Source organism: Trifolium pratense, linkage group LG4 (assembly GCF_020283565.1).
Source record: "Trifolium pratense cultivar HEN17-A07 linkage group LG4, ARS_RC_1.1, whole genome shotgun sequence".
NCBI classification, from domain to species: domain Eukaryota; kingdom Viridiplantae; phylum Streptophyta; class Magnoliopsida; order Fabales; family Fabaceae; genus Trifolium; species Trifolium pratense.
The window spans coordinates 36,761,834-36,788,894 of NC_060062.1; the positions used below are offsets into that span (position 1 = coordinate 36,761,834).

At 34.0% G+C, this 27,061-nt stretch overlaps 4 protein-coding genes across 8 annotated transcripts; 3 read left to right on the top strand and 1 right to left on the bottom strand.

Annotated features, from left to right (window-relative positions):
• Positions 1–904: 904 nt before the first annotated feature.
• On the top strand, positions 905–1,719 carry LOC123924759 (anther-specific proline-rich protein APG-like). Its single transcript, XM_045977728.1, has 2 exons — positions 905–1,042; positions 1,317–1,719. Exons 1-2 carry the CDS (start codon positions 958–960, stop codon positions 1,595–1,597), a joined length of 366 nt encoding a protein of 121 aa, XP_045833684.1. The 5' UTR covers positions 905–957; the 3' UTR covers positions 1,598–1,719.
• Positions 1,720–9,449: 7,730 nt separating this feature from the next.
• LOC123881719 lies at positions 9,450–12,648 on the top strand. The gene is made up of 3 exons (XM_045930449.1): positions 9,450–9,799; positions 10,793–11,030; positions 12,139–12,648. Exons 1-3 carry the CDS (start codon positions 9,563–9,565, stop codon positions 12,285–12,287), a joined length of 624 nt encoding a protein of 207 aa, XP_045786405.1. The 5' UTR covers positions 9,450–9,562; the 3' UTR covers positions 12,288–12,648.
• Positions 12,649–17,197: 4,549 nt separating this feature from the next.
• On the bottom strand, positions 17,198–18,255 carry LOC123881973 (protein OPI10 homolog). Its single transcript, XM_045930746.1, has 2 exons — positions 17,985–18,255; positions 17,198–17,896 (listed from the first exon to the last, which is right to left on the bottom strand). Exons 1-2 carry the CDS (start codon positions 18,085–18,087, stop codon positions 17,427–17,429), a joined length of 573 nt encoding a protein of 190 aa, XP_045786702.1. The 5' UTR covers positions 18,088–18,255; the 3' UTR covers positions 17,198–17,426.
• Positions 18,256–20,392: 2,137 nt separating this feature from the next.
• Positions 20,393–26,821, top strand: LOC123923196 (pentatricopeptide repeat-containing protein At1g73710). Of its 5 annotated transcripts, none has more exons than XM_045975866.1 (3): positions 20,393–20,916; positions 21,113–23,908; positions 26,034–26,706. In XM_045975866.1, the coding sequence occupies exon 2, from the start codon at positions 21,397–21,399 to the stop codon at positions 23,878–23,880; it is 2,484 nt and encodes an 827-aa protein (XP_045831822.1). In that variant the 5' UTR covers positions 20,393–20,916; positions 21,113–21,396; the 3' UTR covers positions 23,881–23,908; positions 26,034–26,706. The 5 variants fall into 5 exon arrangements, 3 of the variants coding, with proteins under 3 accessions (XP_045831822.1, XP_045831820.1, XP_045831821.1); XR_006814326.1 differs by having other exon boundaries at positions 20,732–23,782; positions 23,813–24,226; positions 26,034–26,696; XM_045975865.1 differs by having other exon boundaries at positions 20,732–23,782; positions 23,813–23,908; positions 26,034–26,695.
• The last annotated feature ends 240 nt before the right edge of the window (positions 26,822–27,061 follow it).

Genomic DNA, 27,061 nt, shown 5'->3' on the forward strand with positions numbered 1-27,061 from the left:
GTAAGGCAAATGAATAAAATTTAATAATAAGTATCACAATTAAAATTATATATTTAATTGTTCATATTTAACTATTCATATTCAATGTATAAATTTATTTTTTTTACCATGATATTGGTATGAAGTTTTCACCGATGTTAGCAATGACTAATCTCCGTCGGGGAATCTGTGGGGCACACAAGGTGGATTGTCTCCTTCGAACCGAATTTTCTCCCTACGTATGAGTCAAGAACCAAACCCCGACCACATGCTTAAGGGGAACTAAGACTCTTACCACTTGTGCCAAATAGCAATTCAATGTTGGTCAATGTATAAAATTTAAGTATCATTAAATAAGGCAAATGAATATATTAAAAAAAAATTATGCATAATATGTGCCTAACAAAATCAATATTACCTTTTGTTTTGACCGAAAAATCAATATTACCTTAAACAACTATTTATTATTAAAATATCAATTTGATTTGAATAAATATAATTATTGTTTTAGTAATAAAAAATAGTATTACCTAATTTTTAGTCAAAAAAAAAAAAACATTACCTAATGAATTTTAATATATAATATAAAATATTATACATATTCATATATGAAAGTAAAAAACAATTTAAAAATATAACATAAGATATTTAACCTAAAATAAAATGATACTCCCTTCGGTTCTATATATAAAAAAAAGATTACGATTCATTATAAAATTGTTGATGTATGTAAACAACATTGTAGTCTAAATACATCAACTTTACAATAAATTTAAATGGTAATTTTTTTTCATTTTTATAAAACCTGAAGGAGTATAAGACATGATAAGATAAGAACCAAATAAATGACACTAATTATTCTTAATTGGACATGTCCACTATTCATCTAGCACTCTTATATATAGAGCACATTTTGACACTAATTTTAACATCTTCCCATTAGAAAACTTTCAGTTGGTTCTAATTTACTTCAGAAAAATGGTTTCCAAAGTAAACTTGCTCATTCAAGTCCTCTTGGTCATGGTTATTTTAATCTCTTTCATGGGGGAAGCTAGGAACCTGGGTAAGATTTCCTCAACTACACACTTGTTAATGAATAATTTATCAACTATGACTAACCAAATTTGTGAAGTTTTTGTTTACTATTTGTAAATTACTCCCTGCGATCCTTATTATAGTATAAGAAAAAGTTTGTTTTTTAGATTCATGTAATATTTGACGTATCTATACCATATTATGAACTAGATGCATATCAAACATTTTGTGAGTACTAATTTCAAGCAAATTTTGATTGAAAAATGTGTAATTTTATTTGATCATTGCTTATACTTTTGCAGTTGATGAAAAGCAAAATGATGTGGATAGTGTTAAAGGCAATGGATCTGTAAGTACTGATTGTTGGTGGTGGCCATGGTGGCCCTTTACGGGTCCACCTGCAACTCCAGTAACACCGAGTCCTCCTGCAACTCCAGTAACACCAAGTCCGTCGGAAACTCCGGTAGCACCAAGTCCATCGGAAACACCGGTAGCACCAAGTCCATCGGAAACTCCAATATCACCAAGTTCATATGAAACTCCTACACCACCTGGTTCACCTGATTCTAGTCCATTGCTTTAAACTACCAAATGTAGCTAAACACAAAAATCAAAATGTTGATTGTATCATTATGTGGTATTTGTGTTTAAACATTAGGAATATATGTTTGGTTTAATTATGAGAATATATAGTGAGAAATATTGTCCTTGCAAGCGAAATATCTTCTTTTATAATAAGTCTCATAAAGTCGCATAAATTGATTTTAAGGAAGCAAAAGAAATGGTTAACAATGCAATCGATTTGAAACTTAAAAACATATGTAGAAGAAATACATATTTCAAGGACCAATCTAGTATAAACATGTGACACTTACATGATGATATTTTTAATTTTTAAAAAACAACAAAGAAAAAATTTATGAATATTACAAAAGATGAAAATATGAATTTTTATTTTTTGCACCTTATGTATTTTTTTTAGCTCAAAAATTAAGACTAACTTTTGAGGTATATAGAGAGGTTTATTTATTATAAAGAGGTTGACATATTTTAATAGTTAGTTTTCTATACGTGCCTATATGAGATCAAACCTTTGACGATGTACATATGCTTGAAAAACGTAATATTCATTTTGGTAAAAACAAAACAAAATAATGGTGCACTTGTACATATTAATTTATTTATGAATTTAATTTATTCATAAGGTGAGAATATTAAAATTGTTATTTATTTGAGAACATATTGCTAGAGTTTTTACTTTATGCTTGCGGGTGAAATATATCGTTTATCATAACTCATAAGCCTCAAAATTACATAATTTTTTTTAGCGGAAACTCAAATAACAGACAAAAAATGCAAATATTTTTAAACTTAAAGGACAAATATGGGGAAAAAATAATAATTTCAATGACTTACAAAATAAATTGTGAGTTCATAAAGTGTTTCTGGAAAGCTATCGGTTTTGTGGACCAGACATTCTTCCAGGGTGATAATTTGTATGGATGGCTGCGCAATGGCATAGATGGTCCCTCTAGTTTTCTGTTTCTAGCTGCAGTGTGGTGGATTTGGCGCGCGAGGAATCTCCTATGTATGGAAAATGAAGTAACCTCTTACTTTACTCTCAGGACGAACACCGAGAACCTGACTCAACTGCTAAGAACGTGTTTTCTTAAACCCAACATAAGTCCAACCACTACAATGGTTCGCTGGAATGCACATGGTGGTATCGGGATGATTCTGAATGTTGATGGGAGTAGCATCGGCAATCCAGGTATCTCTGGCTTCGGAGGTTTGATTCGGAACTCTGACGGGGCGTGGGTGCACGGTTTTGCTGGAAATATAGGCTTTTCGAATATCCTTCACGCGGAATTATTGGCAGTGTACCATGGTTTAGTTTTGGCATGGGAGCTGGACATTAAGGATTTGTGGTGCTATTCTGACTCCAAAATCGTGATTAAGCTGTTATCTAATCATGTAAATGAGTGGCACCACTATGCAGCGATTATCTATAACATTAAGGATCTTCTCACTAGAAATTGGAGGGTTAGGTTGTTGCATACTCTTCGGGAGGGGAACACTTGTGCAGATTTTTTGGCCAAGTTTGGAGCTCGCAACCCTGAAGCTTATTCTCCTATGGTTGTTCCGCCGGATGGAATGAGTCTTCTCCTACTAGCTGATGCTAGTGGGAATATTTTTTCTAGATAATTTTCTTTTTATCTTTTCCTTTTTTCTTCATCTTGTACAAAAAAAATTAAAGGTTGATTCAAAATATTAAATGTCAGATTGAGAAACTAAAATGACAATTAATAAATGTAGAAGTTTAGAAATTAAAGATGCATTGAAAAATGATGCATTGAGAAGTGTATTATTAAAGAGCACTAATTAGTCAAAAAAGTTGATTGAAAATATTAATCGTTTAGATTGAAAAGTTAAAATGACAATTAACAAATGGAAAAGTATGGAGGGTATGACGGCAATTGCTAAAGATTATTTTTCATCTCTCTACCAGAAACAGAATAGCTCCCGTGATATGGTGCTAAATGCATTAACTCCCTCGGTGACTAGTGATGATAACAATATGTTGACAGCACCTTTCACCTTTGATGAGTTTAAGGATGCCATTTTCTCTATGCAAGCTGATAAATGTCCAGGCCCGGATGGTTTTAATCCGGGATTTTATCAACACTTTTGGGATATGTGTGGGCATGAAATATACACAGCAGGCTGCTCATGGCTGGAATCAGGTTCCTTTCCGACTACTCTGAACTCGACTAATATTGCGTTAATTCCTAAAGGTGACAACCAAACTTCCATGAAAGATTGGAGACCTATAGCATTATGTAATGTTCTTTATAAGGTGGTGGCAAAAGTACTTGCTAACAGGCTGAAGCATGTTCTTGATAAATGTATATCTGAATATCAGTCGGCGTTTATTCCTGGGAGATCAATCTTAGACAATGCTATGACCGCTATTGAGATTGTTCATCATATGAAGTCTAAGACCAGAGGAAAGCAAGGCGAAGTAGCGCTTAAACTGGATATCAGCAAAGCGTATGTTAGGATTGATTGGGATTATTTAAAGGATGTTCAGAGCACTTTGGGTTTCTCTCAAAAATGGATCTCATGGATCATGCTATGTGTTGAAACCGTGGATTACTCGGTCATTTTCAATGAGAACATGGTAGGCCCTATTGTACCCGGGAGAGGATTGCGTCAAGGTGATCCATTATCGCCTTATTTATTTATCATGTGTGCTGAGGGTTTGTCGGCACTTATCCGGAAAGCCGAGGATAGAGGTGATATTCATGGGGCCAAAATTTGTCGAAATGCACCCATTGTTTCTCACTTATTATTTGCAGATGACTGTTTCCTCTTTTTTAGAGCTGAAGAAAATGAGGCTTTGGTTATGAAGAACATTCTCTCTACTTATGAAATTGCTTCAGGCCAATCAATAAATTTGTTGAAATCTGAGGTCTACTTCAGCAGAAATGTCTTATCTCCTATCAAGAATTCAATAGGTAATTTATTAGGAGTGCAACAAGTTCTGGGGACTGGAAAATACCTCGGACTACCTTCTATGGTAGGTCGAAGTAAAAAGGCCACTTTCAAGTTCATTAAGGATAGAATTTGGAAAAAGATTAATTCTTGGAGCAGCCGTTGTCTCTCTCAAGCAGGCAGGGAGGTTATGATCAAGTCAGTTCTGCAATCTATCCCATCTTACATTATGAGTATTTTCTTAATTCCACACTCTCTTAGTGATGAAATTGAGAAGATGATGAATTCGTTCTGGTGGGGCCACAATCAGGAGCAGGCTAAAGGTATTCATTGGTTATCATGAGAACGCTTAGCGATGCACAAAAATGTTGATGGTTTGGGTTTTAAGAGCATTACCGCTTTTAATTATGCAATGCTTGGTAAGCAGGCCTGGAACTTATTAACCAATCCAGGTAGTTTAATCACTAGAATTTTCAAAGCTAAATATTTTCCTCGAAGTGATTTTCTTAGTTCAAGCATTGGTCACAACCCAAGTTACGTTTGGCGTAGCATTTGGAGTGCAAAATTTGTAGTGAGAAATGGTTACCAATGGGTGGTTAGGTCTGGGCATGACATTCCTATGTGGAATCATAGGTGGATTTCAGATGGGTCAATCATTCCAACACCACCAAATTTGCATGAGGAACTAGCAAATATGACTATATCTGACATCTTTATAGGCAATGAAAAAAGGTGGAATGCCCCTTTAATTCAAGACTTAGTGGATGACAATACTGCAACAAAAATTCTCAAAACTCCTCTTCTTGCGTCGGTTCAGAATGATCGGATTATTTGGAGATATGAGAAGAATGGTATTTATTCTGTTAAAAGTGCTTATCGTTACTGCGTTGTGGATGCTATTGATACTTCTCACCTACAAGTTCCGGGACACTGGAATTTAATCTGGACGATAAAATCTCCACCTAAATTAAGGAATTTTCTTTGGAGGTTATGTCGTAACTGTGTTCCAACTAGAGTTCGCCTTAACGAAAAAGGGGTTAATTGTCCAAATTCTTGTGTGCTATGTGATGATGGCTTAGAAGACCGTCACCATGTTTTCTTTTTGTGCAAAAATAGTGAATCTTTGTGGCGGAATGTGGGCTGGTGGAACATGATACAACAACACATTAATAATAATGCCGAAATTACTTGTACAATTTTTTCTGTGTTGCAGGTTCTTGGAACAGCTGAACGCTCTCTCTTTGCAGCGTTGTTATGGAGTATATGGCAGCAGCGGAATAATAAAATATGGAAGAATCATAGTGAAACACTACATGTGGTGTGTGACCGAGCAAGAAACTTAATCATGGAGTGGAATGTAGCACAGGAACAACAACAACAACGACGAACCGTTCCGCAACAACATGTTGACTCGGTATGGTCAAAACCACCTGCAGGAAGATATAAGTGTAATGTTGATGCTTCTTTCTCTATAAGGCGCAATAGGACAGGGATTGGTATTTGTATCCGAGACGATCAAGGGAGTTTTGTCCTTGCAAAAACTGAATGGTTTTCCCCCATTCTTGATGTCGACACCGGAGAAGTGGTAGGTTTGCTCCATGCTTTGAAGTGGATCCAAGAGTTGCAATTGGAGAATGTAGACTTTGAACTTGACTCTAAGAATGTTGTTGCAAAGTTTCATAGCAAAGCAAGAGATATTTCTGGGTTAGGAGATGTCATTAAAGATTGTCAATATATTCATAACTCTCATTTTAGAAACTCTCGGGTTGAGTTTGTTAGGAGACAAGCCAATGAGGCCGCTCATATATTAGCAAATGTGGCCTCATCTCTAGCTAGTTTCCATATTTTCATTGATGTACCCTCTTGTATCGATTATATTATTGCTAATGAAATGTCATGAGTTTCCTTCGGTCAAAAAAAAAAAATTGGAAAAGTATGCATTAGAAAGTAAAGTGTTGAGGAGTGTGTCATTAGCAAATATCAAAAGTTTGTTGAAAACATCAATTGTTGGATTGAGAATCTAAAAAGAAAGTTAATGTTCTTTTCGGTCTTTAATATAAGAAAAAATCAACTTTTTAATTAGATACATTGAAAAATGAATGTATTTAATTTATATTTAGATTAGATACATTCATTTTTCAATATATTTAAAAAGGCAACTTCTTCTTATATTAACGACTAGAGTGATTAAATATAGAAGTTAAGATATTAAATATGTATTGGAAAATGATCCATTAAATAGTGTCATTAAAGATTGTGCATTTTTTTAAAAGTTGATCTTATTCGATAAAAAAATTGGTGAATTAAGAGCATAATGACATCAAAAAATCTAAAATAGATCCCAACTAAGTTGGCATCTCTGGTAGACCTTCATCATTTGCCAGATACTCATAAGTAAAAAAAAGAGTAGCTACATTTAGATTGGAAAGCTAAATTAAAATTCTCCGGATGCATTGAAAATAATGTGTGGAGCAATGTTACATTAAGTCGGTTAGTTTATCAAAACAATTGGAAGTATCAAAAGTTTGATTGGAAATCATCATGCAATAATTTTCAATACATATTATTCTTTTCGTTCCAAAATTTTAGTTCTTTTAACTTTTTAATTTTGTCCCAAAATTTTGGTTCTTTTAAGAAATCAAAATACAATTAATGATATTTTATGATTTGTGTCCTTACAAAAACTAAAACATTCATTAAATGAATTTTTTCTTTCTTAATTCATGTGCAAGCGGTGTGGGCGGATTTGTTGAGATTTACATGTGGTCATTTGCCTACACGATTATTGTGTGAGGCTTCGAATGTGAACAGAACTAAGGACTCTATTTGGTGGAGAGATGTAATAGGCCTTGGCAAGTATGGCGCCGTTGATAAGTTCAAATCAAATGTGAGATGTTGTGTGGGAAATGGTCTTAATATATATTGGCTTTTGGAGGTTTAAATGGTTTGGAAACCAAGTTTTTAGTGATTTGTTTCCTAATCTTTTTTAAAAGAAACAAGTCCAGATGTGCTGATATCAGATAGACTGAAGTGGAAAGGCGAAACTCTCCTATGGAATTGGCAGTGACGTGTTGAACTATCTGACATTGAATATCAACATCTTCTGGATCTTCAAAATTTGTTAGTAGGTTTCTCTCTCCAGTTAGATAATGTCGATAGGTGGAGATGGGCACCGGGATCGATTGGCCTCTTTTCTGTTAAATCCTGCTATAATTTGTTGCTCAAAGATCGGTATACTAATTTATTGGATTCGAATGTGTTAGGTGCTATTCAAAAGCTATGGTTGAATGATGTCTCATCAAAGGTAAACGTCTTCGGATGGAGATTACTTTTACAAAGGTTACAGACGCGGGTTGCCCTAAACCGTAGATGTATTTTACTTAATACGCACGATCTTCCTTGTATTTTTGTTTTCAGCTCGATGAGGATTGTACCCATCTTTTCTTCTAATGCTCCTTTATCAAAGGTGTGTGGGGAGAAGTTTTTAATTGGTTAGGCCACAGTCCTTCATTGGGTTTGGAAGGATGAAACCACTTTTTGTCTTTTGGGAATTTGATCAAGTTAAAAAAAAGAAAACCGTGTGAGACATTTGATTTGGTTAGGTACTACTTGGTACATTTGGAAACTTAGAAACGACGTCGTGTTCAAAGGAGTGTTACCTAATGCATCTATTTACTGAATATCATTAAGACTATTTCGTGGATTTGCTTTATTAGTCGTGTAGGTCGTTTGGCTTTTACGTCTTTCCCAAACTGGTGTTTTGATCCACTGGTTGTCTTCAAAGCATATTATAACTTGCTTTATTTTGTAAACGAGTGAGTAGCCCTTATACTCTCTTATAATAATATTTTGCTTATAAAAATGTTTTGAGATGGAGGGAGTACTTGTGAGCTTGGAGATTCTCTTAAAATTTTCAATGACCGCAATCAATGAATAAGTTAAAAAAAAGTCCCCACACGTGGACATGCCACCTCCTCTATTTCCTATTCACCTCAAATTTTCAAATGTTCTAACTTCTAACGGCAAAAATAACTAATTAGGAACTTATTTGATTGACGGAGGTTAAATCAATTGATGACTTTGAGGACGAACTTGCTTATTTACTCAATAAATAATGTTAGGGTGGCAAAACAGGTTAGATCCGTCAGACCGGCCTGTTTAATCTGGCATTTATTTACGAGCTGAACTGAGATTTTAGGCTCAATGTCTTAAGTTGGTATGCCCCACCTAACCCGCTTAAAAAATTGGGCGAGGGGGTAAATAACTCTAGTTTCTCTTTGCTTCTTTTATGTTCATCCACTAGAGAGTGGATAATTTAGTGCCAATTTGGATCCAGAATAATCCCTCTCTTCATTGTTTTTTTATTTCTTTTTATTTAAATATGTGATTTTCATATATTTTTAGGTTTCGTTTAAGTTTTCTTTCTTCCTGATTTCCTTTCGTAGTGCGGAGTTGTTTGTTTTGATTTTCTGTCTTAGTACGGTATTTGTGTTGATTTTTCGTCTTGGTACAATATTTATTTTGACTTCAATCCAAATTCAATGCAGATTCAATCACTTTAGTGTTTTCAATGTTGCAGATTCAAAGACATCACTATTCCGAACATTTGAATTTTGTCATATCAATCGTACATTTTTGTCTTTATTGGTTAAATTAGTATAACTTTTTTATGAGATAGAAAATAAAAAATTAGTATAATGTTATCATTATTGTAATGTTTAATTGTTGTTATAAAAGTTAAAAACTGAAATGTAAATAAATCTAAATAATTTTTTTTAATAAAACATATTTTTTAATAATAATATATAAAAGAGTGATAAATTTAAATTAAAAGCCAAATATCTTAAATATTAATTTATATAAATTTTATTATGAAATGAGAATACCATTTGATATTATTTTACATTTATCAGCTACTTAAATCATTAATTTTTTATTAAACACTTCCAGTTTGGTTCAATCTGAAATCTCTGCTACTGCTTTGAAGTTTTTTCTATTCTCCAACTAACCAACAAACAAACTCTCATCACTCACCTCGATCTGAAACCGAAACATGGCGGAGAAGCCAAACGGAGTATTACTAGAACAAGAAGAGAATGAGAACAAGAAAAACACAACTGAAAACATCTACGACGTCGTTCAGCGTCTGATATCAGAACCTTCTTATACTGTTACTCGTATCAAAACCTCTCTCTCTCCTTTCATCCCCGAATCTTCTAGAGACTACACTCGCCGCATTCTTCTCTGGTCTCGTCAAGGCTCTTCCCTCCGCCCTCTCCTTCTCATTTCGGTTCGGTTACTCTCTCTCTCTCTCTCTCTACATTGTCGTTGAATTCGTTCATTTGTTCGTTAAATTCAATTTCATTTCAGTTCTTGTTACCATTGGTTAATTCAATTGTTTGTGTTTTAATAATATTTTGAAAATTGTGATTGCAGTTACTAATTGCCGAAAATTGCTTCGGAATCTTTATATTACCAATGATTGTTCTTAGGAGGAGATCGATTAGTGATTATAGAGCACTTAATAATTATTTTTCATACTAAAATTAGTAACACTACCTCCGGTCCTGTGTACAAGAAACAGTTGGATCAACAAAAATTGATGTATCTGATCCAAAATTTGGACCAGATACATCAACGTTTATTTGTTTGTTGATCAAATTTGAACCGATGAGCCTCAATCGTTGTCACATTACACTTTCAATAATCAAAAACCATTATGTTGCAGTATAGATTGTTGTGGTTGTGGACATTTATTTAAAATCTTGATGTGCTTAACTGGGGAGTGTGAAACATGTAATATAAGTAAAATTAGTCACTGAAGGATTTTAGGGACTAAATTGATTGAGGACGTGTTAAAGATTAATTTAACCAATACACATATGCATGTTTAATTTTGATAACTATAACAGACATTATAAATAAATTTTACACTTATGTCTAACGAATGTTTGATCATATTACACATCTTATGATTGGAATCAATAATGTACATGTCTTCGATCTCTTTTTTTCTTTTCCATATCTCACCGTTGAAGATTCTTTTACATGTCTTGCTGAGTTAGAAGAAGAGTCCGTCTCAAGTTAGTTAGTTAGTTAGTTTTTTCTGTTTTTCATTCTCAATTATGCAGTTAGGAAGTTTGTTAAAGATTGCTGAGCTGGCATTTTCCATTCCTTTGTATATAAACCATTTGGCTGATCTTTGTTAATCATGAATGAATGAAAAAGATCTCATTTCATAAAATTTCAGTTTCATTATGGTTTGTTTTTCAAATTGCTGCAGGTTGGGACAATTGCTCTTGTTGCCTTGACAGGACTCCTTACCTTTATGCTTGTCCTTCTGGTCGCAACTATCAATGCCATCATTGTCTCCCTTCTCATTTCTTTAGCTGTAGCCGGAGGATTCTTGGCTCTTTTCTTTGCTTTTGTGGCAGCAATATATATTGGAGCATTATCAATAGCCATATTTGCTATTGCCACTGTTACGTTTTGGACAACCGTAGCTATTCTGATAACTACAGGTAACTGGCTGTTTGCCTTTGCCAACCTTATTCTTTTCTCTTTAATTGCTTGATCTTGTTTGCGATTTAAATTGTTATGAATATTTTGATTGGTTGTGTAATTTGAGTAAGGAAATAGATTTCATTTTTTTTAATGACATGTAGTTATAAATTGGACTTTTAGTACATGCTTAGATTCTGAATTTCAATTGAACTGCTTCCTTTTGTTGAAGACTGGCATTATTTCAGATCAATGTTTTGCTAGTTTGTTGTATTACTCAGTATATAAAGATACTTGAATCTTTCCGAAGTATGTATGTGTGTTCTGGTTGCTACATACATTTTCATAGTATGTTGAATGTTTTCATTTTTGTGTATAATTTTACATGGATTAGACACGCCTTGTTGACATATATGAAGTATCGACACAGACAGACACATGCCCGAATATCAGACAGGGCACTAACGCGGACACATATAAACTGATAATAATTTGAAAAAATGAAAGTGATTGAATATAATTAGATGTGTCAGTGTCATAGACTGACACACCTCAGACATTTGCACACACCTTCAACCTAGTGTTGATGCTACATAGGTTGATATTTACCTCAGAACACCCTAATCACCTAATCAAATTAAATTATTTATATGCCAATTATTTGAGATCTGTCACACATGCCAGTCAAAATAGTTGCGGAACAGAATCCCAAAATTGCCTAATTGAATTCTTTCATTCGGTCTCAACTAGTTGGAAATGGATTCACTGCAGATGGCATTTCCAACAGTCTTGATCTCGGCTATAGGATAAAAATCAAATGGCTTGGATGTTAAGTTGTATTTTATATCAGATTTACTCAATTTAAAATTAAATTCACCTACTGCATTATTTTGCGACTGCATGAAATCTAGATCCATTACTTGTTTGCGGATGCTAGCCGCTGCAGAGGTTCTATGGCAACTCCTATACAAGACAATAGATTTTGTCCTTTCCACACTGCAATCTAATGCAATACTTTGAGTTTTTAGCTTTATGAGATGGATTTTTATGCAAGATTGCTCTTCTATGTTGTTATTTTTCTCTGGTCTAACACTATTATTCCATGAACATGAAAATAATACGAGCCAGGATGGGTTGGATTCTTTTATGCTGTATGGTTGGTAACTACAAAGAGCCTTGGATTTGCAAAACATTCGTTAAGCACGAGTGGCTCAGCAATTTCAACTTATTCTGCTGCTTGGGGTAGCCGCAACCTTTTACACAAACATTCCGATTAGGAGCTGGTCACTTGTAGGAGTTATGCATCAAGTTAAATGTGTATGTTGTGAAATGGCAAAGCTTCTTCTTTTGACTGGAACATTCCTAAATCACACCCACTGTTTGGTTTCAAATGGCTATGATTATGTTTCTACTTATGAGCTGAGAGCAGTGTAGATAAAATATGCTGGTAGTATGTATCGTGTTTCAATTAACGGTTGAAAAACCGGTTGCTTTTCTTTGTTAGCCTATGTTATTACCTGGTATTGTACAACTTATAGTATACATTACATTTGTATTGGTTAATAATGTAATTTGGGAATGAGTTGTAAACGTTGTACTTGTATGAAGTTCTATGTAACAAAGATGTATATGCCATAATATTAGTGCAGCTGCCCATCACATAAAAGAATGAAAAAACATTAGGTATTCAGTTGAATTGAAACCACAATACAGGATCATGTTATAACATAACATGCGATTATAACTTTTGATGTGATTAATTTTGTTGAATGTGAGTCACCATCCTGTACATAATGATGGGTTTTTTGGGTGATCAAAATTGTTCCCACAGAAGAGATTAATATTCATGCATTGTTTGGAAGCAACAAAAATAGAGGTGGAATGGAAAGCCTCTGGGAAGCTGTGCTTCAATAGTATGGTCACTAGGAAAAAATGGAGGGGAGATAAAAAAACAGATGTGAGCAGAAAACAAACGAGTGTGTCTTTTTTTCATAGTGGATTCTTTGAACACATGCAAAACAAAGACACTCTGTGTTGGATTAATATCGTAGTAATTAGTTATTGTAATTTCTTACCAGAATTGATTGAATGTTAGAGCTGGATAAGGCGGAGTATTTGGAAACGGAATTGATCTCTCCTTCAAGGACATATCTGTGGAGTGCGAACAGTTGGAGAATGCACGCAGCAGTGCAATCCACACATCATGAGAAGTATCAGCAACTGTCATGACAATACGAGTTTCTTCACCATTACATGATCCACGGATCGCGTTATGTAGCAGTTGTTTGTCAAATCCAGAAGGAATGGGAAGGTTTCATAGTGTAGAAATCACCATCGTTGATAGAAAGTAACAGACACGTTGAGAAGTACATAACCAATGATGTAATTCTGCAACTGCAAAGGTTCTTCCAATAAGAAGAGAGTTGATCCTCCATCCTTATACTATGTTATTGTTTGATAATTGGAGGAAGTCAGCTTGATTGGAAGGTGGATAACAATGTTAAATTCAACAAGGTTCTTTGGATCATCAGTGTTGATCAATGAAGTGGCAATATTAGCAGCTAGAGAAGAGTTGATTTGGTGTTAAACAAAATAGAGGCTGATACAGTGCAGCTCATAAAATGAAAAGAAAAAAAAAATATAAAAAATAAAAATAAAAAAACATGTTCTATTATCTCAAAAAGAAAATATCTTCTATTATGTTGTCCCTATAAACTGTAGATTTTACCGGCACATGTTTTGTTACGAATACATTTGTTCTGTGTTGAGTACTACTTGTTGGAATTTAAATGTCAGTGTTTAAGTTTTGAACCTAATGAGCATATGAGTGAGTTTCAAGTGCAATATACTCCTATTTAAATATTTTCTATAAGCACTTCTGAAGAAAAGAGTCTATTATCAAGGTAAATTAAACCTTGGCTAACCCCACATATTGGCATTACTAAACATATCTTAATTCTTAAACCATATGTATGAATAACAAGTGTCTCTTAATTTGTACACACAAAAAGGTGTCTCTTGTTTGTTTCATTTGTGTATAGGTATTTATAAATCCAATTAAATTGAAGAGAATTCTGGCCTAACATCATTGAATTTGAGGGCATGGATTCTGAAGTGATGAAATGGATGGAAACCTCAAATTCAAAAAGGGAAAAAAATTCATTTGATTTTTACAACAAGATTTTTTATTAAGTTAAAAAATTATCAACAAGAAGTCATTAGATTTGGTCTAGTGGTAAGGGGTTTGCGTAATATGCTATAGGTTTTCGGTTCGATCCCAATCTCACCATAAACCAAAAAAAAAAACAAGAGAAGTGGAAAGGTTGAGAAAGACTCTCACGTTTGACATAGAGTGTGAAAGGTTAAGAATAGATTTAACGTGAGATTAAGGAAAACTTGTTAGTGGAGTACTAATAATGTCTTGGAAATAAATGCAATCAATCAATTTTTTGTTTTTGATAAATAAAAGAAAATTCTTGTCTATTGCCATACACACAATCACAGACAAATTTGGCAATGGCCAAATGGGAGAGAGTATTATAACAATTACATTTACAATGCACCATGAATATGATGAACTGCATTTCATCATTGCTAATGCTATGGATCTCTACTCTCTCTATCTTGTTGCCGTTGCTGTCGTCATCACAGTCATGGTGGTTTTCTTTTTGATATGGATATTGAAAGGAATATATAAAGCTGTCATTCTTGCTTACTTCACACATGCGCCTAATCCGCCGGCACCGGTGGTCAATCCGGAATTGATGCAGGAGCAGGAGGGATTGGAATTTTCAGATGGTGCTCCTCCGCCCTCTTCCTCCTTAGAGGAGGAGAATTGACTTGTCCAATAATCATCTGTGAATTGTGAGCTTCTTCATCTTCTGTGTTTACCTTATACATATAAATATAAAAGTGAAACTGTAGTGAAACATAGGGATGTATACAAGTTACTAGCTTTTTACCCAGCAATTTGATTTCCTATAAATTCTGATGTAGCATTTCCATATGCCACAATTAATCTTAATGATATTAATCAATCAATTAAAGGCAGCTGCGTTAAATTCCATTTTATTATAGACTTGATGTTAACTTATGAGTTTTATTATAGAGAAATTGGTGTCTGCATTCACTTGCATTTATGTATGAGAGTGTGCATGATTTTCGATTTCCCCTGTGATTTTCAATATAATTTGACATATCCTCAGTTGAGGTGTAGAGAGAAGCTACTATTAGTTCTTCCGGTGTTGAGATGAACAAGCAGTATCTACTTAATTAGATTGGTATTGAGAGCAAGAACATTGACACCATGGTGAAAACATATGAGTATTGTAGACCAATAACATTTTTTTATTTCATATTCTTTTTCATTATCCTCATTTCATATCTGTTAAACACAGTTGTGGAATTGGTTGTTGATCCATATAATAAAAATGGTTTCAGCAAATCGTGTATTCCTTCTTACTAGTCATGCAAATATCACACTTACCATGTCTATTATTTCTTGAGACTTCACTTTAGAATACAATTAAGTTTACTTTCTAAAATTTAGAATGTTTTTAGAAAGATTAAGTGTTTGTATCAATAATTTAGATTTCTCAAATGACTCTATCAGAACAATTGTACGATTCACAGCAATCTTAGCCATTTGGTAGAAACAAACACTGCATAAAACAGGACTGGAAGACTATTTTAAAATTAAGTGTGAATGCAGTATTATTCGATCAAATGCAGTATTATTCAATCATTTATATGTTGTTCATTGAATTTTTTAAAATTATCAAATCAAATATCAAATATACTTTAAAATATAGACTTAATCCTCAAAAGACCTAGCATCCAACAAAAACCCTTCAAAACTCCCCCTAACAAATATACCCTAAACCTCTGGCTAATCCTGCAACAATTACCCCAACATTCTTAATTCACCTGATTCTTTAACAATAGTTTCTTGTCCCCTCAAAAAATTCAAAATGTTATCAAGAGGGAGAGAGAAGAACTAGGAACCGTGTCAATCTTATAAGGTTATAGGGAATGTGTTCAGTGTTTGAAGTGTACTCTTAAAATAATTATTTCATAGTAGTATTTATTTTTATAAGATTACGCCAAGTTCAATTGATGTTATCTGTTTCCTGTTCTACACTTCAAACACGTAGCACATTCCCTATAACCTTATAAAAGTAAGCCCTGTCTCTGAAACATCAATTGAACTTAGCATAACCTTATAAAATTAAAATACTACTACAGAATAATTATCAATACCTGGTGCTTTTGAGATTCTTTTAGATCTCTTGCATTGCAATTATCAAATCATCCACACAAATACTAGTCCTATATGCTTAAATTAAACCCTTTTTTACAACTGCAATGTTCCTGTGATCCTCCTAACAATGCAGCATGCTGCAGACTCAAGCTAATTCTGCAACAAATTACCCCAACATTTGCTTCTATTCTAGATTCACCTAATTCTTTAACAACATTTTATTGTCAACTTAGTAACTACAGTAGAGATTCTATCAAGATAAATAGACAAGCGCACGGAGGTTTAATTATGTTATCAATTGTAGAAATGAGTGGCTTTACACATCAAAAACTATAGCAATTGAGTTCTCTAATTATTTTGACAGAAGAACTGACCCTTATATGTGTTTCAGTACCTTAACCAACTATATGGCTTTTTTCCTCTAAGTAAAAACCAGAACATGATTTAGCAGTTACTAGTTACCACTTAGCACCATAGTCAACATGTAGTAAACATATACTACCTATCAGTCATCACTAATTCACCAACAACATAAAACATTGTCCCACATATTCAGAAACAGACACCGAACACAACACATACACTAACATGCACACCGATAATAATATGATAAAATGACTTAATCCAATGTAATAATAAGTATCGGTGTCTTGTCGTGTCCAACACCAACGCATGTTAAAGACAAGGACACGCCTAGCCCAAGGAGTGTTTGTGTAATAATTTGACAAAATGACTTAATCTAATGTAAAAATAAGTATCGGTGTCGTGTCGTGTTCAACACCGATGCATGTCCAAGACAAGGACACGCCTAATCCGATGAGCAGCATTCGTGTTTCATACAACAATGTCTAAAATTCTAATACTATGTATCTCAAAAAAGCTATAAACAACTCATTCAATTTCAAATTAACAAAAGGAAAAAGGGGGTAAAAACCTACATTTTCATTACCTACACAAAAAAACTCTTCCAATTATATTCAGTACATAAATAGTACAACACCATGAATTCGAATTGAACCTTGATTTTCTCCATAAAACACATCTAAATTAAAATCACATTAACACAACAACCACCACTTTCTATTCCCTATCATAATTTCAATTTTTTTCAACATTTAAACTAGTACAAAATTTAACCTAAATTAAAAACAAAAACTTACAAAGCAAAACCCTTCAAGTATTCAGGATCACGTTTAGCCCTTTCTTGAAACTTCTTAAACCACCGATCCAAAATATCCATCGGAACAATCAATTTCGAACCATCAACACCACAAAATGATTGCATAAAATTAAACAAATTCTCACCAACTTTCATCGCTAACCTTTCAATCCTCTTTTCACCAGCAACATCCAGAGACGGCAAAGTCGCCAGATCCTCAACCGAAACACCAATTTTCGCCGATAACGGTTGAGCATCCGCCGTCAATTGTGGCTGTACATTACCAGAACCAATCTCCGGCCATAAAAGTGATAACACAGCAGAAGGACGGGAAATAGTAACGGCGCCGCAGAAGACGAACGGTGAACCAGGTGATTGGACGTAGACGGCGAGTGCTTTGTCCGGTGGGAGAGTGAAGTTGTTGAGAAGGAAGATGCAGATTTCGGTGACTTGATCGTATGCTTCACCTGAGGCGTAAGATAGAGGAGAGTGGTTAGTTGAGAATGGAAGATGCTAATGTGCGCTTGAGAGTGAAGGTTAAGAAAGTTAACTTACCGACGAATGTGTTCATGTCGAGAATCCAATGGAAAGTGTCGATTTGAGCGAAGGTTGAGATATCCATTGGGAAACTACGGTTTGGGAAAACTACTCCAAACATTTTGATTTGACTGTGTTTTTTGTTTGTCTGTGAAAGAATTTAATGAAGAATTTTGTGAAGTGGCGATAGTGAGGAGTGTTGTTGACTTGTTGTTATAAGGGTTGTTTTGTGTGAGTGTAAAGAGGAAAGAAAGAAGATGCTAGAACATTCTGGATAATCTTTAGGGATAGATACGTCTTTTCATGTTTTGTTTATGAAGAAAGTAGAGTGTGTGTAAACCAATGTTTTAAAAACCAGATAAGACCGGCTATTTCAATTGGTAACACAAATAATTATGGTAACAAGTTTTTTAGTAGTTTAATTATGGTTTTTTTTTCTTCTTTTTTATATGTAATTTCAAGTAGCGTTTGAGCTTATAGTTTATAACATGAAAAGACAAGGACACGCTTAGCCAAAGGAGTGTTTGTGTAATAATTTGAGAAAATGACTTAATCCAATGTAAAAAATAAGTATCATTATCGTGTCATGTTCAACACCGATGCATGTCCAAGACAAGGACACGCCTAATCCGATGAACAGCGTTCGTGTTTCATACAATAATGTCTAAAATTCTAATACTATAGTATCTCAAAAAAGCTATAAACAACTCATTCAATTTCAAATTAACAAAAGGAAAAAGGGGGTAAACACCTACATTTTCATTACCGACATTTTTTTTGTTGATGATGAAGACAACTTATTAATAGTCTAGGCTCTGTTTTGTAAAATTAAACTATAAGATAGTTAATAGCTGAAAAATTAGTAGAGTGAAATTAAAGTGTTTGGTAAATTTAGTTTTTGTAACAAAGAAATGACATAAAAGTACATTATTATTTTATGTGAGTGAGTGGTTGTTTTTGTGAGTGTGTAGTTTTTTTTATTAAAAAGGATTAAAATAATAACGTTAAAATTAGAATAAGGGCTCGTTTGGCCCAACTTTTTTTAGAGCTTATGCAAATGGCTTATGCAATTGTTTACGTTGGAATGTGGTAAACAACCGCTAGTTTAAGTATTTAAACTCGAGAGATCAACTAGTAAATCTCAGGACAATTTTGTGTTTTGTTTGCTTAGAAAAATATTTGAATGTTCGTCAAAAAGTTCAACAAACACATAAGAATTAAATCTTGTGCAAATAATAAAAGGAAATGCTAGTTCGAATCGCCTCGAAACAGCAGTTTCATGAAAAGATATCAAGTAAAGCAAAATAACATTGCTGGAAAATAAATTGCATTGAATTAAAAGCAATTACAAAGTAAAAATGGTTCACAAAACATACATCTTCTCTTCAGAATTCCGTTCGTTCGATCGCTGAGTACTTAGAATTTTCAGAGAAAGTTTTGTATAAAATTTTGTGATCTCGATTCCTAGCGAAAAACTACTATATATACTATGGCAAAATGATAATTGCTCCTCGATCATCTTGACGCTCCTCGCTTTGCCACGTACACCCACGTTCTCCACGTTGGAATCTCCTTTCTTCAGTGCGCGCCAATTCTCTATTGGGCCGTTGTTGGTTCTTTGGGCCTGAACCAACTGATCCTTCAATCTACTTCACCTTTTCGACGCGCCTTTTGGCGAATTGCCACTCAGGAACCAAGCTTCGACGCCTTCGAAACTCCTTTTCGCTTCGACACACTTGAAGTTTCGAAACAATATTTAAAGGTTTATTTTGACAACATAACCTTCAAATGAAGTTTGGACCCACCAATTGTATTTAATTAATAAATACCAAATTTACGCCCAACTAGGTTTTATGCTATTTTATAAGTTCACACTAATGAAAATTGTAATTTTATAAGCTATTTTATCATAAACTACCTTGACAAACTTATAATAATTTATAAAAATTACATAAGCTGTTTGCATAAGCTCTAAAAAAAGCTAGGCCAAACACACTCTTATTCTAATTTTAACCTTATAATTTTAATTTTTTTTAATAAAAAAACTACACACTCACAAAAACAACTATTCACTCACATAAAATAACAATGTACTTTTATGTCATTTTTTTTATTACAAAAACTAAATTTACCAAACACTTTAATTTCATTATACTAATTTTTCAGCTATCAGTTATCAGCTAAAAGCTAACTTTTCAGGTATTAACTAGCTTATAATTTAATTTTACCAAACAAACTATTAATAAGTTGTCTTTATCGAAAAAAAAAAAAAACTATTTTTTCAATGATAATATAACATAAATAATGATAAAATAAAACATAAATAATATTGTTACACGATTATCATACACATACACAAGGATATTTGTGTAAATTTTCATCTTTTTTTTTCTTTCTTTTATTGACAACAATAAACAGCAACCGGCAGAGAAAGGGCATAGAGGGTACCAAAAGAGAAAGAGTAGAGATAGATCTCTCAATCGTGTTTCACCACCCCTTTTTGTCAAAGAGTAGAGATAGGTTTAAATTTCGGTCTTTCCAATAATATATTTTGTTCTAATAACTAGCGATTTTTTTTTTCACTGCCATTTTTTGTATTTGTTTCTTTTAATTTCATTCTATTTAGAGTGCCGCATATTGCACTCCATTTGCTTGCTAGTTTAATATTTACACTATGATGGTGAGATTTTTTTTATTTTTTTTTACTTCTTATATGATGGTGGTGACTGGTGGTCAGATTGGTGAATGACTAAAAATGAAATATCAAATATCGTCGACATTAGAGAAATATCTAATCTGTAATTAGCACCAAAAATTGGTGCAACTGCCACCCCTCACACATCTTTCATTCATTCACCCTTAAACCCTTCTTCTTACACCCTACTTCTCAAAAACACCACAATTTCACTTCGACAAACTATCAAACATGTCGTGTGCAGATAAATTCCCTGTAAGTTCTTCTTCTCTTTCATCTTCTTCTTCTTCTTCTTCTTCTTCAAAATTTGTTACCACCATTTTCACAAAACCCCTCTTGGGTCCATTTCCAATGCTTAATCCAAGATGGGTTTATCCCCGTCTTACTTGTTTCCTTTCAAATACTCCACATTTACCCACTAAAGCTTCTTCTTTTATTAACAACAACACAGAGGGGAAAAAAGAAGATAAAGAAAGTGTTGTAACAACGATTGTGAAGTCTTTGGCTTTGTCTGATGATGTTGAAGATACTCTTGAGTTGTTTGGTGAGAATCTGAGTTTAAAAGAAATTACTGTTATTCTAAGATTACAGGAAAATTGGGAACGTGCTGTTAGGGCTTTTAAGTGGTTTAAATCTAAGGAAGGTTATGTTCATAATGCAATTCATTATAATGTTGTGCTTAGGATTCTTGGTAGGGCTCAACAATGGGACGAATTGAGGCTTTGTTGGATAGATATGGCGAAAAACAATGTTTTGCCTACAAATAATACTTATAGTATGCTTGTTGATTGTTATGGTAAAGCGGGTCTTGCGAAAGAGGCTCTTTTGTGGATTAAGCATATGATGATGAGAGGATTTTTCCCTGATGAGGTTACCATGAGTACTGTTGTTAAGGTTTTGAAGGAAGTTAGGGAGTTTGATAGGGCTGATAGGTTTTACAAGAATTGGCATGGTGGGAAAGTTGACTTGGATGATCTTGATTTTGATACTTCTTCGGCGTTTACTACTGCTGATGGTTCTAAATCATCGGTGCCTATTAGTTTAAAGCAGTTTCTTTCCACTGAGCTCTTTAAGATAGGTGGAGGTATTCGAGATTCTAATGATATAGAGAATCAGAATCCTCTAAGTACATTCACTTACAATACCTTGATAGATTTGTACGGCAAGGCTGGACGACTCCAAGATGCTGCTGATGTCTTCGTTGATATGATGAAATCTGGAGTGGCATTGGATAGTTGCACTTTTAATACTATGATCTCTATTAGTGGAAGGCATGGCAATTTGTTGGAAGCTGAATCTTTGCTTGTTAAAATGGAAGAGAAGGGTATATCCCCTAATACGAGAACTTATAACATTTTGTTGTCTTTGTATGCTAATGCGGGCAATATTGATGCTGCTGTTTCTTGTTACAGAAGGATTGAAGAGGCTGGGCTCGTCCCAAATGTTGTAACATACATAGCTCTTTTTGGTGTTTTATGCACGGAGAATATGGTTCAGGTTGTGGAAGCTGTGATTGATGAAATGGAGAAATCTTCTGTTTCCATTAATGAGCGTTCTCTTCTCGATATTGTGAAGATGTATGTTAATGCAGGAGATCTTGATAAAGCAAATGACTTGCTTGAAAAGTTTCAAATGAATTGGGAACCGTCATCCAAGATATGTGCTTCAATTATGGATGCTTTTGCTGAGAAGGGATATTGGGCCGAAGCGGAGAGTATGTTTTATAGGAAAAGGGACATGGCACAACTACAGAAGAGGGATATTGTAGAGTTCAATGTCATGATCAAAGCATATGGCAAAGCAAAACTTTATGACAAAGCCGTTTCTCTGTTTGAAGAAATGAAGAATCAAGGAGTTTGGCCTAATGATAATACATATCGTTCTATTATTCAAATGTTATCTGGTGCTGATTTAGTGGACCAAGCAAGGAGCCTCACTGTTGAAATGCTGGAAATGGGGTTTAAGCCAAATTGTAAAACTTTTTCTGCTGTTATAGGATGCTATGCTCGTCTTGGTCAGCTTTCCGAGGCAGTTGATGTGTACCAGGAAATGCTAAGAGCCGGTGTAAAACCAAATGAGGTTGTGTATGGATCTATAATAAATGGATTTGCAGAACATGGTAGTCTTGATGAGGCACTTCAATATTTCCATTTGATGAAAGAATCTGGATTATCAGCAAATCTAGTCGTGTTATCGACACTCCTAAAGTCTTATTCTAAGGTTGGTGACTTGGAAGGAGTAAAGTCCATCTACGAGCAGATGCAGAACATGGAAGGAAGTCTCGATTTAGTTGCATCTAACAGTATGATTACGGCCTTTGCAGAACTCGGCTTGGTATCCGAAGCCAAGCAGACTTTCGAAAATTTGAAAGAGACGGGCTGCACAAACAGTACTTCATACGAAATAATTATGGATCTTTATAAAGATGTCGGCCTGATTGACGAGGCCATCAAGATAGCAGAGGAGATGAAACTGTTAGGTTTGCTGAATGATTGTGTTTCATATAACAAGGTACTTATATGTTACGCAGTTAATAAGCAATATCACGAGTGCGTCGAATTACTACGTGAGATGATATCTAAGAAGATTTTGCTAAATGGTAGAACTTTTAATCTGTTATTGACTATACTAAAGAAGGGAGAGTTTCCTACTGAAGCAATTGTACAGTTAGAGTCATGTTACCAAGAGGGGAAACCTTACGCTTTGCAAGCAACCTACACTGCTATGTACTCTTTACTTGGTATGCATGCTTTGGCACTTGAATCTTGTCAAACACTCTTAGAATCCGAGGTTGAAAATCTTGACTCTGCTGCCTATAATGTGGCAATCTATGTATATACTTCAGCTGGATATTTTGAGAAGGCGCTGAATATATACATGAAAATGCGGGATAAGCGCGTGGAACCAGACATCGTAACTCATATTAATCTGGTAGTTTGTTATGGAAAAGCTGGCATGGTTGAAGGTGTGAAAAAGATTCATCGTCTATTGGAATATGGAGAGATTGAGCAGAGTGAGTCGTTATTACAGGCTATTAAATATGCCTATAAACATTGCAATAGGAAATTTCGACGAGTTATGAGATTCAATTTCGACTCGGAAGAAAATTCTGAAGATGAAAGTGAAACTGAATATGACGTTGGAAGTGAAGGTGAAACTGAATATGACGTTGGAAGTGAAGGTGAAACTGAATATGACGTTAGAAGCGAAATTGAATAAGACTCTAATTCTGATGGAGACTCTCCAGGTTGGTAAAATCACAGGGCTTCTTCATATATCAAACCTGTATATATTGTGGTAGTCATGTATTCATACTAGGGTTTGGTTTCTAGTCGTGGGATGGAACAAAATAAGGAATGAGAGACAACAAAATTCTAAAATTTGTTACTAAAAAAATAGGAATGACTTGTTATTCTCATACACAACATAACTCAATAGTCAATACCATATTCTATCTTCTCCCTTTCCATTGTTAGTTGTTGACTATTTTCTTGCACGCTTCTGGATTGCGAGGTGCTCTCGCTCCAGTTAAGGATTTCTCTCATTGCGAGGTGCTCTCACTCCAGTTAAGGATTTCTCTCATTTCTTCATTTGTGTTCTATATGATACAATGATGGATGAATTATTATGCCATAATAAAGTAGAAAATAATATAGGGATTTTATTTCTCGTTTTAAATTTCTCATTAGAAAGTAACTATTCAAATCATCTATTCATAAGCCAATAATGATTGCAAATACTATTTTTATCCTACTACATAATTTGAAAATCAAAATACAAATCCACATATAATTCTCTGTTTTTTTTTTTTTTTTACTTTTAGTGCTGATCTAAACCAGGGTTCTCTGCTGGCGAGTTTAACACCTTGATTAACAACAAAAGCTGTTTGATTATCACAATCAATTTACTTGCCCTTGTTTGTTTAACTTATGTGACCAGTCATAAGTAACTTGAATCTTTGGATTATTGTGGATAAGCATAAGCAATTATTTTGAATTACTGAACAGTTCAACTGCAGTCTGCATATGACATGTTGAATTGAACCCCTGGAATTATTCTTTAGTATCCCATTTCTTATTTCCCTTTTTGTTCTTTTCTTTGAGCAGCAAAAAAAGATATATTATAGATAAAAATGGATTACAAGCACAAATAGTACTACATCTCCACTATGAGATGAAGTACAAGCGGTACTCAGTCCACCCAAACAACAGAAAAAAGAAACAATATGTAACAGTGATTTAATCAATTACAAACCACTCCAACCACTACATTATCTTAGCTTAGTAAGATTTCCCTTTTTGTTCATCTACTAATCAAATAGATGGTAGGCTGAGTTTCCCTCTGCCCATTTCCACATTTTCATTGAGGTTATTTAGTGTATATTTGGGAATAGGTGTGACTGTGCGTCATTTCCCTCTGGCTTCTCACGTTTCAATGTGATTTAACTACTTCCACCTTCATTCCAAACATTCACATTTCTTGAAAAATCATGAAACCTCAACGGAAAACATTATTCTTGTCTTTTATCAAATAATTATTTGATCTATTTTTCTAGCAATGCTAATTATTAAGCATGACTACTTTGCTTTGCTAAGTACTAAGAATTTGTCTCTGTTTTATTTGAAAGCTAGATTGTATACTGGTGATAGTTATTGAATTAATATCTTAGGCATCAGTGAATGTAACTTGAGACTTTAAAATGCTACGTTGTAGAAATAATTAGACTGAGGGTGATTTTGAATGTAACTTGACACAGAAATTTACAAGTGATTCCTGTTGTATGACAACTAGAGGAGTGGATCTTCTCGTGTTGGAAAAAAAAAAGAGTGGTCATATAATCTCTACCATTAAATCTCCCTATCATCCATTTTTAAACACACTCTCATTCAGCATATTAGATGAGGGTTGAGATTTAAAAATAAGAACTGAGAGTGTGTACAAACACACATGCGCATTTATGTGAGGCGTGATGTGAAGATTCCCTTAAAATCAATTTCTGTAAGATTTTGTTTGTTTTTAAACTGGATATATTTCAAAACAAAAATTTATATTTTCTATAAATATAGGTTGGTGCACTCAAAAAAGATAGAGTGTGGAAAAAAAATAAGGATTTTGCAGCCAACACTAGGGTTTTATGGAGAGAACAAAAGGGTTTTCTCTTGGTACAACACTAGATTGGACAAAGGATAGGATCATTGAATCCTGATAAGTGCCAAAAATCGATGATTTTAGATATACATTTTAGACACTTATTGACTTGGTTTACAAGTTAGTATTTGAATGAAAAATCCACCTATTTGTAAATATTAGTTTTTATCGGTAATTTAGTTAGTTTAGCTACTTTCACCTAATTTCTACTATCATTTTTGTAGGATTTTGGAGCCAAATGGATTATGAGCTTAGCATAATCTCTAAGTCTGAGAATACTTGCTAAGTGAGCCCAGCGAGACAAGTCAGAAAGGATCACAGTTTCAAGGTAGATCACTTTGCTAAGCGAGCCAGTAGCAAGCCAAGTCAGAATGGTTTGAATTTGGAAATCAAGACAATTAGCTAAGCGAGCGGCAGCAAAGAGTTTCAGAATGTATCAGGGCTGTTACATCAGCAGATTTGCTAAGCGAGCAATATTTCGCTAAACGAATCTAAGCAGTTCAGTGAACTTCAAGATAACGTGGCATTTCCCTCAACATCCATCTAAGCAAAGCCTATTTCGCAAAGCGAATGCGCACCTTTTGATTTAATATAAATAGATTTTAAAATGATTTTTTCATTTATCTCTTGTATCATAGAACTAGAATTACAAAAGAGAAAGCATAGAGAATAAAGTTTTCCACCATTGGAGAGCATTTGGTCTTGATTCTCAAGCATTGGATGCAACTCCATCTCATTTCTTTACTATGAGTGTTTGTACCTAAATTTCTGTGTTAGAGATTATGTTTAGTTAGCTAGGATTTTGATGTAAATAATTAATCTGAATGATTATATATAATCTTTGTTTCAGTATTTTATTGTGATTGTCCATACAGAAAAAAAGAAAAAAAAAAAAAACTCTGGCTTTAAATTGAGCCCCGCAAGTGGGCAATGTGATTGGTCCAATTGGATTAGTCGGTCCTAGGGCCGGATAACAAGTTTTCAAAAAAAGAAAGTATTTTATTGTGATTTATTTCTACGCTTAATATTTTTCCGATTTTAAACTTTGAAATTAATCTTTTGATGATTTAAAGGTCCCAATATCAAATATCATGTTTATGTCGTGTTGATTCAAGACATCAAAGAGTTGATATCTCAAAGGAACATTACTCTTTGCCACACTCTCAGAGAGAGAAACAATTGTGCGGATTTCTTAGTCAAGCTTGGAGCTTCTTCAGATTTTGATCTCACGATTCATGCATCTCCCCCCGAA

What these genes read in the sequence shown, in the direction of transcription:
- LOC123923196 (XM_045975864.1), top strand. Translation starts at nt 20,893, where the DNA reads ATGTCGTGTGCAGATAAATTCCCTGTAAGTTCTTCTTCTCTTTCATCT.
- LOC123881973 (XM_045930746.1), bottom strand. Translation starts at nt 18,087, where the DNA reads ATGTTTGGAGTAGTTTTCCCAAACCGTAGTTTCCCAATGGATATCTCA. An exon ending in CGACATGAACACATTCGTCG is followed by an intron (nt 17,897 to 17,984) that starts GTAAGTTAACTT and finishes CTTACGCCTCAG; the next exon opens with GTGAAGCATACGATCAAGTC.
- LOC123881719 (XM_045930449.1), top strand. Translation starts at nt 9,563, where the DNA reads ATGGCGGAGAAGCCAAACGGAGTATTACTAGAACAAGAAGAGAATGAG. An exon ending in GCCCTCTCCTTCTCATTTCG is followed by an intron (nt 9,800 to 10,792) that starts GTTCGGTTACTC and finishes AAATTGCTGCAG; the next exon opens with GTTGGGACAATTGCTCTTGT. An exon ending in AGCTATTCTGATAACTACAG is followed by an intron (nt 11,031 to 12,138) that starts GTAACTGGCTGT and finishes AATACGAGCCAG; the next exon opens with GATGGGTTGGATTCTTTTAT.
- LOC123924759 (XM_045977728.1), top strand. Translation starts at nt 958, where the DNA reads ATGGTTTCCAAAGTAAACTTGCTCATTCAAGTCCTCTTGGTCATGGTT. An exon ending in GGGGGAAGCTAGGAACCTGG is followed by an intron (nt 1,043 to 1,316) that starts GTAAGATTTCCT and finishes ATACTTTTGCAG; the next exon opens with TTGATGAAAAGCAAAATGAT.